This window comes from Leucopleurus acutus, assembly GCF_964270905.1.
Source record: "Leucopleurus acutus genome assembly, chromosome: X".
Taxonomy (NCBI): domain Eukaryota; kingdom Metazoa; phylum Chordata; class Mammalia; order Artiodactyla; family Delphinidae; genus Leucopleurus; species Leucopleurus acutus.
In genome coordinates this window covers 115323066-115339357 of record NC_139148.1, presented here as the reverse complement: position 1 = coordinate 115339357, position 16292 = coordinate 115323066, and the positions used below count along the sequence as shown (strand labels likewise).

General features: G+C 41.6%; 1 protein-coding gene across 1 annotated transcript in view; it reads left to right on the top strand.

Annotated features, from left to right (window-relative positions):
• The window catches only part of GPC3 (glypican 3), a 445929-nt gene that overhangs the window by 18630 nt on the left and 411007 nt on the right, over positions 1 to 16292 (top strand). The window contains exon 2 of the mRNA XM_082865357.1: positions 11945 to 12106. Within this exon, the coding sequence (XP_082721483.1) occupies positions 11945 to 12106 (162 nt within the window). The remainder of the gene's footprint in view (positions 1 to 11944; positions 12107 to 16292) is intronic.

Here is a 16292-nt window from a genome sequence, read left to right as displayed (position 1 = left end):
ATTTTTTAAACAGCAGGTTCTCATTAGTTATCTATTTTATACACATCAGTGTATACATGTCAATCCCAATCTCCCAATTCATCCCACCACCGCCCCCCCCATCCCCGGCCCCGCTTTCCCCCCTTGGTGTCCATACGTTGAAAACAAACACATTTGAGCAGCGAGAATGAGGCATTTGGATTAATCTGAGCACCCTCCTAACAGACTTTCTGGAATATGAACCAAGGACTGAGGCAATGTTGTTATTTTTTTGCTTCTGCAAGACTTCCGTTTTATAGTATGGGACTATGCTGTTAAAGTAACATTTGGACTTCATCAATATGACTTTCTCAAGGCTGAGCATAGATAAAATTTGGTTTTGGCCCCTTTGATCTTTTTGCAATCTTTCCCTTTGACATCGCCCCATGTCCCTATCCAGGTGTGCTGGGTTAACTCCCCCACCACACCCCCTCTTTCCTGTGCTCCAGGAAGCTCCCAGGTAAACTCTTTAGCCTTGAGGTATGAGGGAATTACTCAAGGAACGTTACGCTTTAAGACAACACCTGATGAAATTGCTTAACCAAGTAGTAACTCACCCATGATGAAACCTTTAGACATAACTAGGCAGGTACTTATAGGTGGGAGAGAGAGGGTGTACTAGTTTCCGAGGGCTGCCAGAACAAATGACCTGAAATTTGCTGGCTTAAAACAACTGAGTTGATTAGCTCACAGTTCTGGAGGCCAGAAGTACAAAATCAAGGTGTCCGCAGGGCTGCATTCCCTCCAAGGGCTCTGGGAGAGTCCTTCCTGGCCTCTTCCGGCTTCTGCGGGCTCCAGGCTTTCCTTGGCTTGTGGCTGCATCATTCCAGTGTCTGCCTCTGTCTCCACATGGCTTTCTATTCTTCCTGTGTCTCTCCTCTGTGTGTCATTCATAAGGACATGTCATGGGATTTAGGGCCCACCTGGGTTATCCAGGATGACCGCATCTTGAGATCCTTAATTTAATTACATCTGCAAGACCCTTTTTTTCCAAATAAGGTCACATTCACTGGTTCTAGGGGTTAGTGCATGGACATAATCTTTTGGGGGGGCACCGTTCAGTCCACTACAGAAGAGAACTTTCTGGGCCTCTTGAATCATCCCAATTACCAGAGTTCTCTACTCTAAGGGGAACTTGTTCTAGGGAAGCAGGAAATGAAGGCATGTGTTTGGGAAACATTAAATAGGAGTTTAATTCTCACAACCACCTTGAGAGGTAGGTGTTATTGTTCCCGTTTTATAGATAAGGAAGCTGAGGCTCAGAGATTCAGTAACTTGCCTAAGATCACACAGCTGTTACGTAGTGAAGCTGGGATTCACAACCTGGTCTGATTCCAGAGTCCTTCCCTTTGCTATTGCGTGCCATCCATCAGGAAGCTCTCTGACATTAGTTGGCCTCTGGAGACAAAGGGGTATACAAAAGGGAATGTGGTTATTACATGGGGTGAAGCACTGAAAAGGCTGAGTTGTTGGTCTTTGCCTTGGCCTCATATCCTTGTTCATGTATAGCTATTGTCAAGGGCTATTGACAGAGCCTTCTTAGAAGGGCAGAGGCAGGTCTTTTGCTTCTTTTGTGTCCTCCCAATGCCTAGTCTAGAATGGGCTTAGTGACTATTGATTGACCTATAGTTGGAAGCAGACTCTCAGACCTGAAATTGTCTGCAGGGTCATCTAGTCAGGCCCAGATCTGAAAAGGTATTTGGTTGAGTCGCACAGCTGAGTTGGTAGCAGAACAGATAATAACACTTTAGGGAAGGGTTCTTCCCCCCCCCCCCATGTGATTTCATACACAGGGGAAATGGCCTAGCACTTAGATTGGGCCTAGGGTGTTGAAATTCTCAGCTATGCTTCAGGTCTGCGTATTTGAACATTGTATCTGAAGAATAAAAATTATACATCTCCTAAAAGATGGGATCTCCGCTACTTATCTGAGTAGAATAACAACTAGTGAAAGAGTGACTAGGGGGAGACAGGAAAATTGCCTTGGTTTAGTCCCTCTGGCAGAAGATTCTTTATCCTGGAACTTCCCTGGTGGCACAGTGGTTAAGAATCCACCTGCCGATGCAGGGGACACGGGTTCGAGCCCTGGTCTGCGAAGATCCCACAGGCCCCGGAACAACTAAGCCCGTGCACCACAACTACTGAGCCTGCGCTCTAGAGTCCGCGAGCCACAACTCCTGAGCCCACGTGCCACAACTACTGAAGCCTGCACGCCTAGAGCCTGTGCTTCGCAACACGAGAAGCCACCGCCATGAGAAGCCCACGCACCACAACGAAGAGTAGCCCCCTCTCGCCGCAACTAGAGAAAGCCCGCGTGCGGCAACGAAGACCCAATGCAGCCAAAAATAAATAAATAACAAGATTCTTTATCCCAACTGGCATATCCTCCAACCCAATTTTGTTTTTATTAGGGTTTTTACCCTGTCTAAATAATGTGGGGGGGGGGTGCTGGAGGGAAGAGAAGAAGGGAGAAGAGGAGGTGAGAGAGAACTCCATTTTGGGCTCTGAGGATTCTTTATTTTTCCTGGAATACTGTTCTTCTACGAGTTGCTCTATTAGCATCAATTAATCTGACCTGGTTCCTTTAAAACTGAACTCTCTTGAAGTTCTGGCATTGTTTCCAAGTCAAAGGGGAGGACATCAAGCCCAAACGTCAGCGAGCCCCTTGAGATACAAAGATAAGTCAGTCAAGGGTCTTTCCCTGAAGGAACTTAAATCTAGTGAAGATAAGGCATGCAAATGTAACCATGATGCAAGTTAGAGAGTGTGAGAAGTGTCTTTATAAAGGATGCTGAGTGCTATGGGAATTCAAAGGACAGAAAGCTTTTGGAGTGCATCTCTGCCGCGAACACGCTCTCCTGTGAGAATCCAATCCACAGATAACTCAGAGTCAATTATACCTCAGGAAAGCTGGAAAAAAATGTAAAAAGACAACAAACAAAAAATAGCCAAAGGTAACTAGGAATCCTCTGGTGGCGGGGCTCACATACTCCTCCTTATCCGGCCCCAGCTACTTTCCACCAGCTCGCTTTTCCCTCTAGCCTTACCAGGTTCCTTGGCAATGCCTGTATATGCCACCCACTTTCACACGCCTGTGTCTTTGCTCCGTTTTTATTTTTATTTTTATTTATTTATTTTTTGCGGTACGTGGGCCTCTCACTGTTGTGGCCTCTCCTGTTGCGGAGCACAGGCTCCGGACGCGCAGGCGCAGCGGCCATGGCTCACGGGCCCAGCTGCTCCGCGGCATGTGGGATCCTCCCGGACCGGGGCACGAACCCGTGTCCCCTGCATCGGCAGGCGGACTCTCAACCACTGCGCCACCAGGGAAGCCCTGCTCCGTTTTTAAGAAGGAGAACGATGTGATCAGATATGTACTTTAGCAACGTCTCTCTCCGGCTTCGGTGGAAGAGAGGGTAGAGGCAGGAAGGCCAGTTTAGAGGCTGTAATAGTAGGTAAGGTGATGAGGCCAGGATGGAAAAAAGGTGAATGATGAGGGACATTTAAAAAGCATAACCAGTAGGATTTAGTGACAGTTGGCTATAGGGGATGAAGGTGAATGAGGTGTCCAGAGTGACCTAGAAGTTTCTAGTTATTGATAGTTTGGGAGTCCATTTCCTGGACCAATCTGTGAACCCCAGGGCAGGGACTGTGTCCTGTTCATTACTGTATTCCTTGGGTTGGGCAGAGACCCTAGCACAAAGTAGGCATTCTGTAAATGTTGTATGAATGAATTGTTCACCACTTTGGCAGGCTGAATGTAATCAGTGAATTTGTGTTCCCAGAGCACATGTTTGACTGCTGCTTGGGAATGTGGTCCAGAAAGAACCTCTTTGTGGGAGAGTGTAGTGATCTAGGGATTCAGCCTTTACTGGGCATGAACTGATATGCAGTTAATTGACAGTTGGCAGTAGAGATAAAGGTAATTCGTTCTTTAATTCTCAGGCTTATCTCCAGGGTTGCTTTAAACTCCCAGTACTCCAGTGTGGTAGCAACATTTTGGCCTGCCTTTTACAGAGGCAGAGTCTGTCACGGCCCCAGGCATGATCTTTGCTTTAAAGTCTGAGCTCGTGATACCCAGGTGTGCCCTCTGCAAGGTCATGTTCTTTCAGGCTAAATAACAGAAGGGTAACCTTCATCTGGGTTCCCTAAGACGATTTCTTCCACCAGCAATCCTCACTTTCCCCACTGGTTTCAAATGCAGCCATTTCTTTCATCTGTATTCCTATCTTGATTAGTAAGAAATTAATGAGCATGTAAGATTTGATTTAGATAATGATTAATTAGGAGAAAAGGCACCGTTCTAATAGCAAGTCACTGTTATATGCTAAGGAAATTAGTTAATATTTCTGGATGGCAAATTGACTTGTCCTCTTTTAAAAAGAAAACCTTTTAGAAATGGTTGATACGTTATTTTTTCGTTCATTTGTAGAGCAACCTGCACTTAATTCTTTGGATAATTCTAATAGGCATCTATTATTTTCCCTATAAGTCATGAAGCAAACCAGTTTTGGATATCATTCATTCCTTTGTTTAATATTACTTTAATGATAATATTACATTATTATTTTTAGCACAGCATACTTTCGTTAGCAAAAAAGTCTGCCATTCATAAAGCAGACCTTGGCAATAAAATGTGTGAAATCATCATACACACACACACACACACACACACACACACACACACGTATATATATGGAAAGGATTTCAGTTTTCATTGTTACTGAGCCCTGACGATTTAGTCTCTTCTGTTGCTGTTTGAATATGTTCTATCTGCTTTTAGAAAAGTATAAGGATCAAGGTCTACATTAATACTTCTTCTGTTCTTTAGTGTGTTTTTAAATGTGATTTTTGACAATTTATAGTCATTAGCTAAAATTGCAGTGTAGTAAAGTAACTAACATATAGAACATAATAAAGGTAATTGGAGAATCGGAGGGCTGGAAGTGACCTTGAGGGGTCATTTAGCTCATTTCCCAATTTCAAGCTGTAAGACTAATCTTCCTAAACAGCACCCTTCATCATATTATACCTCTGCTTGAGACTCAACAGTGGTTCTTTATCGTCCATGGAGTCAAGCCCATAGTCTTTTGTCTGCATTCAAGGCCCTTCACACTCTGGCCCATCTTGCCTGATAAGCTAGCTATACCCCAGATTCTAGTTTGTCTCCAGGCAGGTTAATTTTGCCCCACTATTCCACAGGTGCCAAATGCATTTCACCCATTGGCCTTCTCATCTTTTACCGTGTAGCTCAAGCCCTACCTCCTCCTGGAAGTCTTCTTTGACCCCTAGAGCCTCTGGTGAGCATGTACTTATCTAGCAAATGTTGTCTATAGTACATATTTGAAAATTCCACTTTATTGAAATATAATTTATAAATAATAAAGTACGCTCATTTTGAGTGAAGAATTTACTGAGTTTTGACAACTTTATATACCCATGTAACTACCACCCCAATTAAAATATAGACTATTTCTGTCACCTCAGAAAATATACTGCATATTTTGTCACCTAACCATATATCAGCTTTTACTGTTCTCTAGCTATTTTTGTGTGTGAAAGTCTGGTCTCTTAGCATGAATTTGTTTTTTGTTTATTTTAATTTTACTTAACATATATTGAATATTTACCTTGTACCAAGTAGGCTAAGAGCTTTACATGCATAATCTCACTCAGTCCTTGCAACAACTCTGCAAGGTAAGTGGTATTGATAATAGGGACAAAAAGGCGTGTAGAGGTTACATAATCTACCCTTGGTTGCAAGCTAGTAAGTGGTGGGGCTAGGACTAAATTGTAAGCTACTTGACCAGAGGGACCATAAGTGTTTTGCCTACCATGATGCTGGCCTCCAGGCCGTTAATACTTACTGACTTGGAATAAAATCCAATAGAACAGATACAATTAAACAGCCTCATGTATAGTTTTCACTGTCCTCTTCCAATTAGGGACAGAGCTCAGGCCTGGAATGGGGTCTCCAAGTGAGTGTGGTGCACCTGTGACTGCATGGCAGAGAGGAGCCGAAGTCCCAGTCCTGGTGGAGGTGGCTAAGGGAAACCAGAAGCAGTCTAAAATGTCAAGTCCTTGAATGGAGCCCAAAAGAGTAAGAAGTAGGCCCAAAGGAGAGAGTCTGTGTTATAGGTCAAGAAGGCAAGGCCACAGGTAGCCAAACCTAAGAGACCCCCTTACACAAGAGTACACATCAGGAGGGAGCTTTCGGTGGACCACCTGTGATTCAGCCTCTGGAAGGGAAAGCAACTGGCAAGGGTGCCCAGCTTGAATACACATGGGAATAATCCTCCAGAGAAAGGCTTCCATAACTCAAATATCCCTTCTCAGTTGTAAGACCCAGAACTGCGCCCACTGTGCAAGCGAGACCTTGTCTCAAAATAACTAGAAATAAATTACTTTATAGTTTCTTCAAGCGAAACATCTATTTGTGAATCTTCGAGATGTTTGGAGATTGATTTTTGTGGTATTTTAATATATTTTTCCAAGATCAAAGCATACAGATGTAACATTTTCAGGGTCATCTGTCTCCACTCCTCCTTTTTAGATCAGACAGAAAGTGTTCTTTCTGTGTTCTCAGTCTGCAGCCCTCATTAATGCACCACTACATGCACAGGGCTGCCTGAGGTCGCCGGGGCATCCCAAAGGAGATGGGAGTCATTCTCTGCTCTTCAGGAACTAAAAATCTAGGAGAGGAGATTATAGTATGAAGGTACTTTTTAACCCTCCAGAATAAATGGGAACTAGCAGCCCCGTAATGACTTCAGTTATTTTATTTTATTTTTTTAGCATCTGGGAATGCAGCTTATTAAGCCCTAAAGAGTTGAACCTTTCTGACTCATTCGAATAGTCAATTGCTAAGTCTTCTCCTTATCTCCATCCCAGGCTATAGTGCTTGTCTCTATTCCCATTTCCCAGCTGAGTTCCATTTTTACAAAAAAAAAAAAATGTGAGCATCTCTTTGCCGAGTGTGGTCCGTGATTACTTTTCCTTCCCATCTAATAAAGGAGCTATTTTCCCTTAACCTTCTTTTGTTCCTGACATACTTAAAGAATGCTTTGCTACTTACTATGTCTTTTGTAAGTTACATCTTATTTCTTGAATTGGCCTTTCTGCTTTTATTCACACAAGTATGTACCAGTTCTCAGTGTAACCTCCTTAGTGATTTGCCCTCGGTTCTACTTTTTATTCATCCCACTTGGGATTTGGTGCCCAGAGTAATTCTTTGTTTTGTTGATAAGGATTCCCCTCTAAATTCTTTCTCTATTTCTTTCTGTTTTGTGTGTTCTTTCTGTCTTGTTTCTTTCATGGGCATGTTCATGCATTAAAATGGTTATATTTCATTTTTGTCATTTCATTTAGGTGTGTCTAGCTCTCCTGGCCCACTTTGTTCCTTATGCTATCATGTACTGAGGCTTATTTTAAGCTGGCCTGTGAGTTATATGAAATTTACTGAAAACAAAATGTTTTTCCCTTGGGCATTTATTTCTCTCCTTCCTGGTTTGGAAATCGTGAATTCTTATCAGAAATCGTGAATTCTTATCAGTTTATAGATGTTTTGTTTCCTCAAATCTATAGCTAACTCTTAGCCCCCAGATCAGTTATACTGGTTTATTGATTAACCAGGCTGTGATAAGTTGGTGGGAGGATAAATATTGCTATATATACATTTCTTATATTTGGATATAACACGTACCTTTCTTCATGACATCTGACATGTTTTCCCATAAGTTCTCATTTGAGGTTTTAGTCCTTTAAAGATTTTGGCTAACCGAACTCCTGAGGTCGTAGGAGTTTATACAGTGATGAGACTTGGCCACCTCAGGGAAGGGGGGTACCCCTATGCATGCTCTAAGCTACTTCATGAATTATCATATTAAGGCAAACCAAACTGGCGTCATGGTCATTTAAAGAGTCATTCCTGGGCTTCTGTTGGTACATTGAGTGGCAGTTTGTTACCTTCTAAGATGTAAGCAACTCACAGCGCTTCACAAAGAAAAGATCTGAGCCCTATTATTTTATAACTCCCACTAGCTAGAGCTGGTGGGAGTTAGAACAGTACCAACAGCCACCCTGCCAAATAAACCCTACCATTCTTGAAAACTGGAAATCATCACCAATGGAAATTTAGCAACACAAAGAATTTTATCTATAACATTTGATTTTATGAATGTATGCAAATACAGGCATTTTAAACCACACACTATTTAGGCATCAGTATACTAAGAAAATAAACTGGTGTTTGGAAAGTACCTGCTATATAGGATTTTTCATATCTACACATGTGTCCCAACTACCCTTGTTTAAATCTAGATGAGCCACTTGTCCCCAAGGGGACTCTTTCCCTACTTGGTCCAATAAACTGAGTCAGTTTCTACTTCTAGAATGGCATTACATTTTGTAACCTCATGTAGAAAGAACACAGTAAGCTAGAACTAGCTCTGTTTTTTTTCTTTTTCTGAAGATAGTCATAAAGCCTTTGAGCTTAGACCCTAGTTAAAATCGGTTTAAGGCTCGTATATGAGATTGACATTTATAGGAGATAAATCTGAACTCTGCGTCTCCAGACCCCAAATTGTGTTTTGACACATTAAACATCACCTTTCCATCCAGTACTACAAACTGCAGTGCTGCGTTAGGTTTGGTGATACCCATTATCCATGCTCTCCTTTACTACTTTTGTCAGCAGCTCCCTTAAGGAGGAGGAAGTAGAGAGCTTGGAGTCAATACTGTGGACTCCAGCAGTGATGTCATGTGAGGTTGAACTTGATGAATTTCATTCCTCAATGAAGAAAACTTGGACACATACATTAGGGCCATGATAACTGGAATTCCTAGGGAAATCAGAGATTGTAACAAAAGTAAATTTTCTGGTAACTTAGGGCTAACTAGTTCCCCCCACCTTTTTTTAAAAAAAAAAAACACCTCAGTCATTGAAAAGCTGTCTAAAACGTCTGAATATGCTTTCTAGCCTCACTTCAGTAAGATTTGATGTTTATTATGAAAGCTTACTTTGCCAAGGACTTTATGGAACTTTGGGGGTGTCCCCCCTTGGGGGGATATCCCATATACATGTTTTGTCATCCTGGATAACTATGTCGCTTTATCGCACCCAGTTATATGCACTAGGTATTCATCTCTGTTAACCCCTCTAGACAGTGTGCTCCTTGGGATAAGGACCATGTCTCTCTTGTTGAAAGCTGTACCTCTACCATGTAGCACAGTGCTTGGCACACAGAAGATATGTTAGACTGGGTCCTCTGAGAAGCAGATGCCAATATAGCACTAGATGTGCAAGAAGTTTCTTGGGGAAAACACTTGGGAAGGAAATGAGCCGTTCGACTGTGGTGTAGGTCTGACCCCTTTGGAGGAGAGAGGGAAGGAAGGAAGGTTGAGTAGAGAGAATGTAAACTGCAGTACAGTTTTAAGAAAGTTTTGTCAGGGTCAGTGGGGAGTCCTCAAGCCAAAATGCCTGTCAGCAAAGTCCTGTGTCTCACAGGACTTGGCATCTTTGCCATGCTGTCATTGGCTGGGAGCAGCCCCTAGGGATTGTGGCCTGGGCACAACATGGCGTTGAATTTAGAGCACAGCAGCTGGGACCGTTCGGCAGTTATACTCCCTGTGGTAGGAGGTCTGAGATGCACATTTTCGTGGCCACCACAGAAGAGCTCAACAAATGCTTATTGAAGGGAAAGTTTGAGTAAAACAGGAGTTACAGAAGAAGAAGGAGATTGGACTTAAATATGCATTGAGCCCTAATATTTGCTAGTATTGGTAGAGGATATAAAATCTTGGGACTCTCCGTTGCTTCCCTCATTTCTCCTCAAATGTCACCTTATGAAAGAAGCCATCCCTGATTACCCTACATAAATAGAAGCGTCCCTGCAATCACCACATTCCCTATCTACCTTACTTTTAAACATTAGAAAACAGCAGCTATATTGAGGTATAATTGACATACCATAAGCTATACATATTTTAAGGGTGCAGTTTGATAAATTTGATACATGTTTACAGCCATGAAACAATCATCACAATCAAAATAATGAACATATCTATCACTCCTCCAAATTTCCTCACTCTCACCTGCTGAACTGCTTCATCTCCGCCAACAACCGCTGAACTGCTTTCTGTCACCATAGATTAATTTTCACTTTCTAGATGGAACCATACAGTATGTAATTTTTAAAATTTGGTTTCTTTCACCGAGCATAATGTTTTTGGGGTTCATCCATGTGGTGGCATGTATCAATAGTTTATTTCTTTTTATGGCTGAATAGTATTCCATTGTGTGTGTATACCACAGTTTGTTTTCCCTTCCTTACTTAGTTTTATTTTCTCTGTAGTACTTATCACTGCTTGACCTTACATATGTAGTTTGTTGTCTCCCAGAATATAAGCTCCACGAGGGCAGGGACCTTACAGACTGCTGTATCCACAGTGCTTGTCACATAGTGGATACCCAATAAAATATTTGTTGAGTGACTCTCACCTACTCCCATGGCTTCAATTTTCTTTTATATGCTGATGACTTCCACGGATACAGAAGTGTGTTGAGTCACCAGCGAAGAGCTGAAAACAACAAAAAGGGTTTTTTTTTTTATGGGGAAACCTGGTAGATGATAATCATTAACTGAGGTACGGATTACAGGAGATGTAACTTGTGTGTTCATATGGGATATATTGAGTTCAGTTTGGGGTCTGCTGAATCTGAGATTCCCACAGAGTAGTTGAAAATGTGGGATTTTGGAGCTCAGAAGAACGGTGAAGGCAGGATTAGAGAGTTCAGCAATCACAGGGGTTAGGTAAGATCATTGGGGTTGGGCAGAGATGTAGAATGAGAAGGAGGGTCAGCAACATTTATGTGATCGGCAGACGAAGAGGAAGCAAGAAAAGATAGATAAGAATAGCCATAGTGGGACTTCCCTGGTGGTCCAGCGGGTAGGACTCCGCACTCCCAATGCAGGGGGCCTGGGTTCTATCCCTGGTCAGGGAACTAGATCCCACCTGCATGCCACAACTAAGGGTCTGCATGCCACAACTAAAAGAACCTGTGTGCAGCAGTGAAGACCCAGCGCAGCCAAAATAAATAAATTAAATAAGTAAATATTAAAAAAAAAATATATATATATAAGAATAGCCATAGCAGTGTGGGGGCGGCGTATGGGGTGTGTGTGGATAGGTTTAGTGAACTGGGTAGATTCACTAAAGCAAGGCGGGGGGAGTGTTTTAAGGAGGGATTGGTTAACTGTGAGGACTGCAAAGGGTCACATTGGTTGAGGACTGAGAAGAGGTTCTGATTCCCTAACTTCTTGATAATCAAGAAGATTATTCATTTGGCAAATCTTTATCGAGATACAGAAATAAAAAAGCATTCTGCATCATAAGGGAGCTCAGGAATTCAGAGGAGCAGGAGGTTGGCATTTGTGCTAGAGCTAGAATTGTTGAGTTGTAAGGGATTTTGGTGATCGAATGTTAATGTTAGCAACATTGGATTGCCCAGACATACATTTCATTAGGAAATCATAACTGGAAGTTTGAAAGTGGCTTCTTGCTTGTGTTTTCATTCATAAATTATAATCAAGAAAAAGAAATTGTAGGAGTGAAGATTGGTCTTTTAACAGACAAATTAAATATTGGTGTTCAGTGACGTATACTTTGTGCTATAAATTAGTTTATACAGCATTTATGAGTCAAACCTAGGCAATTAATTCTTACAGTTATTCAAAAAGAATCGGTCATAAAGATAATAGGGAGAAAGCAGGGATTAGTTAAGGTAAACGCTGATTTTGGATAATCAAGATTTTACTGTGTTTTAAAAGAAATGCATTGTTTTGCCTTGTTTGCCTCGTGTGTGTGTGTGTGTGTGTGTGTGTGTGTGTGACACTGTACTTATGAAACATGAAAAACTTGTTTGTTTCAGGATCAGATTTGCAAGTATGTCTCCCCAAGGGCCCAACATGCTGCTCAAGAAAGATGGAAGAAAAATACCAACTAACAGCACGATTGAACATGGAACAACTGCTTCAGTCTGCAAGTATGGAGCTCAAGTTCTTAATTATTCAGAATGCTGCAGTTTTCCAAGGTGAGTTCTGGGGATCATTTGAGACGTGCTGCTCAATGGCATCATTATTTGGGCACTGGGCTTTCAAATGCTAAGTATAATTTATAAATTACCATTCCAACATTAATACTTGTCATAAAAACCTCCCAGTGAGGGACTTCCCTGGCGGTGCAGTGGTTGAGAATCCGCCTGCCAGTGCAGGGGACACGGGGTCGATCCCTGGTCCGGGAAGATTCCACATGCTGTGGAGAAACTAAGCCCGTGCGCCACAGCTACTGACCCCTCAAGCCACAACTAGAGCCTGTGCTCTGCAACAAGAGAAGCCCGTGTGCCTAGAGCCTGTGCTCTGCAACAAGAGAAGCCACTGCAGTGAGAAGCCCACACACAGCAACGAAGAGTAGCCCCAGCTCGCCGCAACTAGAGAAAGCCCGCATGCAGCAATGAAGACCCAACACAGCCAAAAAATAAATAAAAATTAAAATTAAAAAAAAAACAACAAACCTCCCAGTGAGAGATTCTGGTTAAGGAAAAACATGGTTTTTAGAGAAGCTGCATTACAATCTTTGGAAAGGTGGGTATTGTCAAAAATCATTGTCTAAGGACATTCTGTTTACCTGTATGTAAAGGATGAAATCTCTGAAGAAAGAATAAATGGTACTTTCCCTCCACTAGCCCATAAAACTTGTTTAAAAAACAAAAATGTTTACTTAAATACCAGTTTTCTCCAGGAGTTAGTTGGATATTTGTGGAACATGCACAAGCTCTTTCTGACCACTGGGACTATTTCCATCTAAGAGGGAAAAACTGGCTTAATGGCCCTACATTTTCTCATTTGTGTGAGTGATTATCCTTTCTCTTTTTCTGAGTCTCAGTCCTTAATATACCTGTGTATGACTGTAAAAGATAGCTGTTGTGGTGTTGCCAGAATGGGTAGGAAATTACATTTCTCCTTATTAACTTGTAGGACTGTCATAGCTGGATGGGGAGTATCTCCCTTGATTCAGAGACCCAGCTAGGAGGATGATGGTAGTGGTGAGAGCAAACACTTATATAGCATTATGTGCTAGGTACTCTTTTAAGTGTTTTACATATATTAATTCATTTAATCCTCACAATAAACCCTATGAAGTAAGTAGTATTATTAGTTTCCCCATTTTATGGATGAAAACTCAAGGCACAGAATGGTTAAGTAACTTGCCCAAGGTCACACAGCTAATAAATGGGGAAAGTAGGATTTCAACCCAGTTGGCCTGGCTCTCAGAGTGTATGCTTTTAACTACCTCATTATGCCACTTCCTGTGAAAGAAAGTTAATTACGGATATTGGGGCTTTCTTCTATCCTTCCTTAAGCAGATGGAATCAGCTGCCTTTTTCTTGTCCCACAAGGAGAGAATTGGCACCTTTATAAGAATTAACCTGTTTGAATTGTAAGGTGGGTTGATTATAGTTTCTTTTGCATATTATAATGAAATACTTAGAATAAGCTGAGAAAATTATTCAAATTAGCTAATAAAACATACATTCACAACAGTTTCTTGGGTCAAAGCCTCGGGATGTTGGGTTGATTATATGAAGTATAATACAGAAGCTTGAAGTATTTGTTAACCTATTTATGCAGTCAGACTCTTGTGAAGAGTTTGTTGAGACTAACAATTTGGCAAAAGAATGAATAATTTAAGCTCATTTTAAAAATACATGTACCATTCATGTACTTCTTAGATTGATTTTTGGAGCTGATCTACTAGCTGAAAGTAGGGTGATAAGAAGTGATGTGACATGAGGATCTAGTTGAAGTGGAGGGCTGAATCTTACTCTGTGGGCTGTGGAGGGGCTTTTCTAGAATGGAGTATTTGTGATTTGTTTCATTCCCAGAATAACCAAGCCCACAGATGTTATCTTACCATTGCCTGGCTGGATGGGGGTGGTGGAGTGATCACGCTGGTATTCTAGCGTGAAGAGTAGCTGACGTGGCTGTCTATCTGAGGGCCTTGCATGTCAGCATTCACATCTCTGTCCAGTTCTGCATTTTGCATGTTGTGTTTTCTAGTTCTGGAACAGCATAAGACTAAGAGAGAAAGGAAGTTTTGACAAGATTTTGATTGGATTAGCTTCCAGATATGGCTGCTATAGAATGGAAGCTGAATGCTTGTCATGTGAACAGAGGGTAGGGAGTAGGGGGGCAGCACCTACTCGTTCTCTGTCTCTCTCATACACACACACACACACACACATACATATAAATATATTATTTCTCAAATTGTGGAGGCAGGCAGAAGGACAACCCTAGCAAAGGAACACGGAGACAACTAATGTCTGAACTCATTGCCGGTGCCTTCTACCTTGTCACCATATGTACTCATTCTTTATCTTGTCTCATTCTCTCTTCTTATTCTTTTCCTGCTTCGCTCTTAGAAAAAATAAACCCCATAAGAACCAAATAAAACATGGTCCTAGACCTCAAGGCAATTATGCCATGTTTGTAGAGACATTGACCCAAATCCTTTCTGTAGGATTGTCTCCTTGTCTGGAGAGACAAGACTAAAATCAGGGACTGCTACAAGATGATGTATTACTGATTGCTGAGAAAAAGAGAGTATCCACTTTTTTCTTATAACTACTTAGTAGTCCAATGAATTTAATTGGCGGACACAGTTGCTTTTTCCCTAAAATACACCCCCTCCCCAAGATTCTGGTAGAACAAATTGTTGAGAAAATTGCTCCAGTACTTAACTCCTATGAAATTTGATGTGAGCTGTTTTCACCACATGAAATTGAAGATGGCTCATCTTGATATTGGCCTAGATCCACAATCTCTTTAGGATTCCTTCACTAGTTCACGTTGGGGGTATTAAGCAGTGAGTGCTTTCTGCAAATATGTGCACAGTTCCACGAGCAATCCTTACTGCCTCGATTTGGAGTTTATGTCTTCGTTTGCAGGAAGCCTTTGCCCTCATAAATGAGCCTGGGGCCCTTTGCTACAGTAGTTGGAGTGCTCTATTGCTAATGTTGTCTTGATAATGATTGAAGCATTTAAAAAAGTTGTTCTTTATTTTCAATCTTTGCATTGCCTCGTTTCCTAAACTTAATTTACTTTGATGCGCTTAGTAAAATGGGGCAGCACAATCGTTTTTTGTTTCTGCTTAATTAATTCTTTTTTGAAAAACTTCGCTGAAAGTAGATTTTCTTCTCTCTTTTTCTTCTCCCCTACCTAATGATGATGATGATGATGATGATGATGATGATGATAATAGTGACAGTTATATTAAGTGCCTACTATATGATGCTTACTTTTACATAATTATCTCATTTAATTTTCCCAGCAGCCCTATGAGGTTCATACTGTAATTATCTCCATTTTACAGATGAGGAAACTCATTGATGCCACAGCTTCTTCCAAGCCATCATGTGACATGGTTTTCCTGTTCTTAGTGTGCTTGAAGTAAAACAAAATTAAGAAATTGTAGGATTTGCGGTCCTTGAGAAGAAAAATGGGATAGAATTCTGAGTTTTTCATCATATCTCCACCACCTCTACACTTTCGAGCCTTGAGTTCTGTGTTCCTTGTAGAATTTCATTATAACTTTCAACCTGGTACCATCAGGAAATATTTGGGGTATGTCCGGGTTTTTTCTGTACGTTGGAGGATTCCAGTCTTCCCCAGGGTACCACTGACTTTGAGTGAGAACAGACTCTTCAGAATGCAGCAACACTTCGCTTTTCTGGAAGTTGTCTCTCTCACAACTTGAACTTTCTTTATCAGAGAGGAGAAATGGTGGTTAAGCAGAAAACATCTCCGTTCACCTAAAACGCCGTGGAGCTCCTGCTTCATGGACTTGTCTCATCTGAGAGCTCCTGGGTCCTTGTTCAGAGCCTACTACCGTTCTGAATTTATGCAGTCTTTACAAGCTTGATTTTCTAGTTTTCCAGCCAGTAGTAGATAAGCAGTTAACTAGAAGGGCTTTGAAAGACTGCCAGAGGGAGGTACATATGAGCAGCAAGAAGCTAACGAGTGACAGTAAGAGTGGAGGACATAAAAGTGACTCAAGAACTCACTGAATGTGGCAGTTGGGGGCATTTTATAGAGGAGTATATCCCTACCTGTCTCAGTAGCCCCTATGTTATAATAGATCCAACAACTAATGCTCCTAGTGATGGCTGTGAATTGATAAGGAAAGATCAAGTTATGCTCACTGTTTTTCCGTTAATA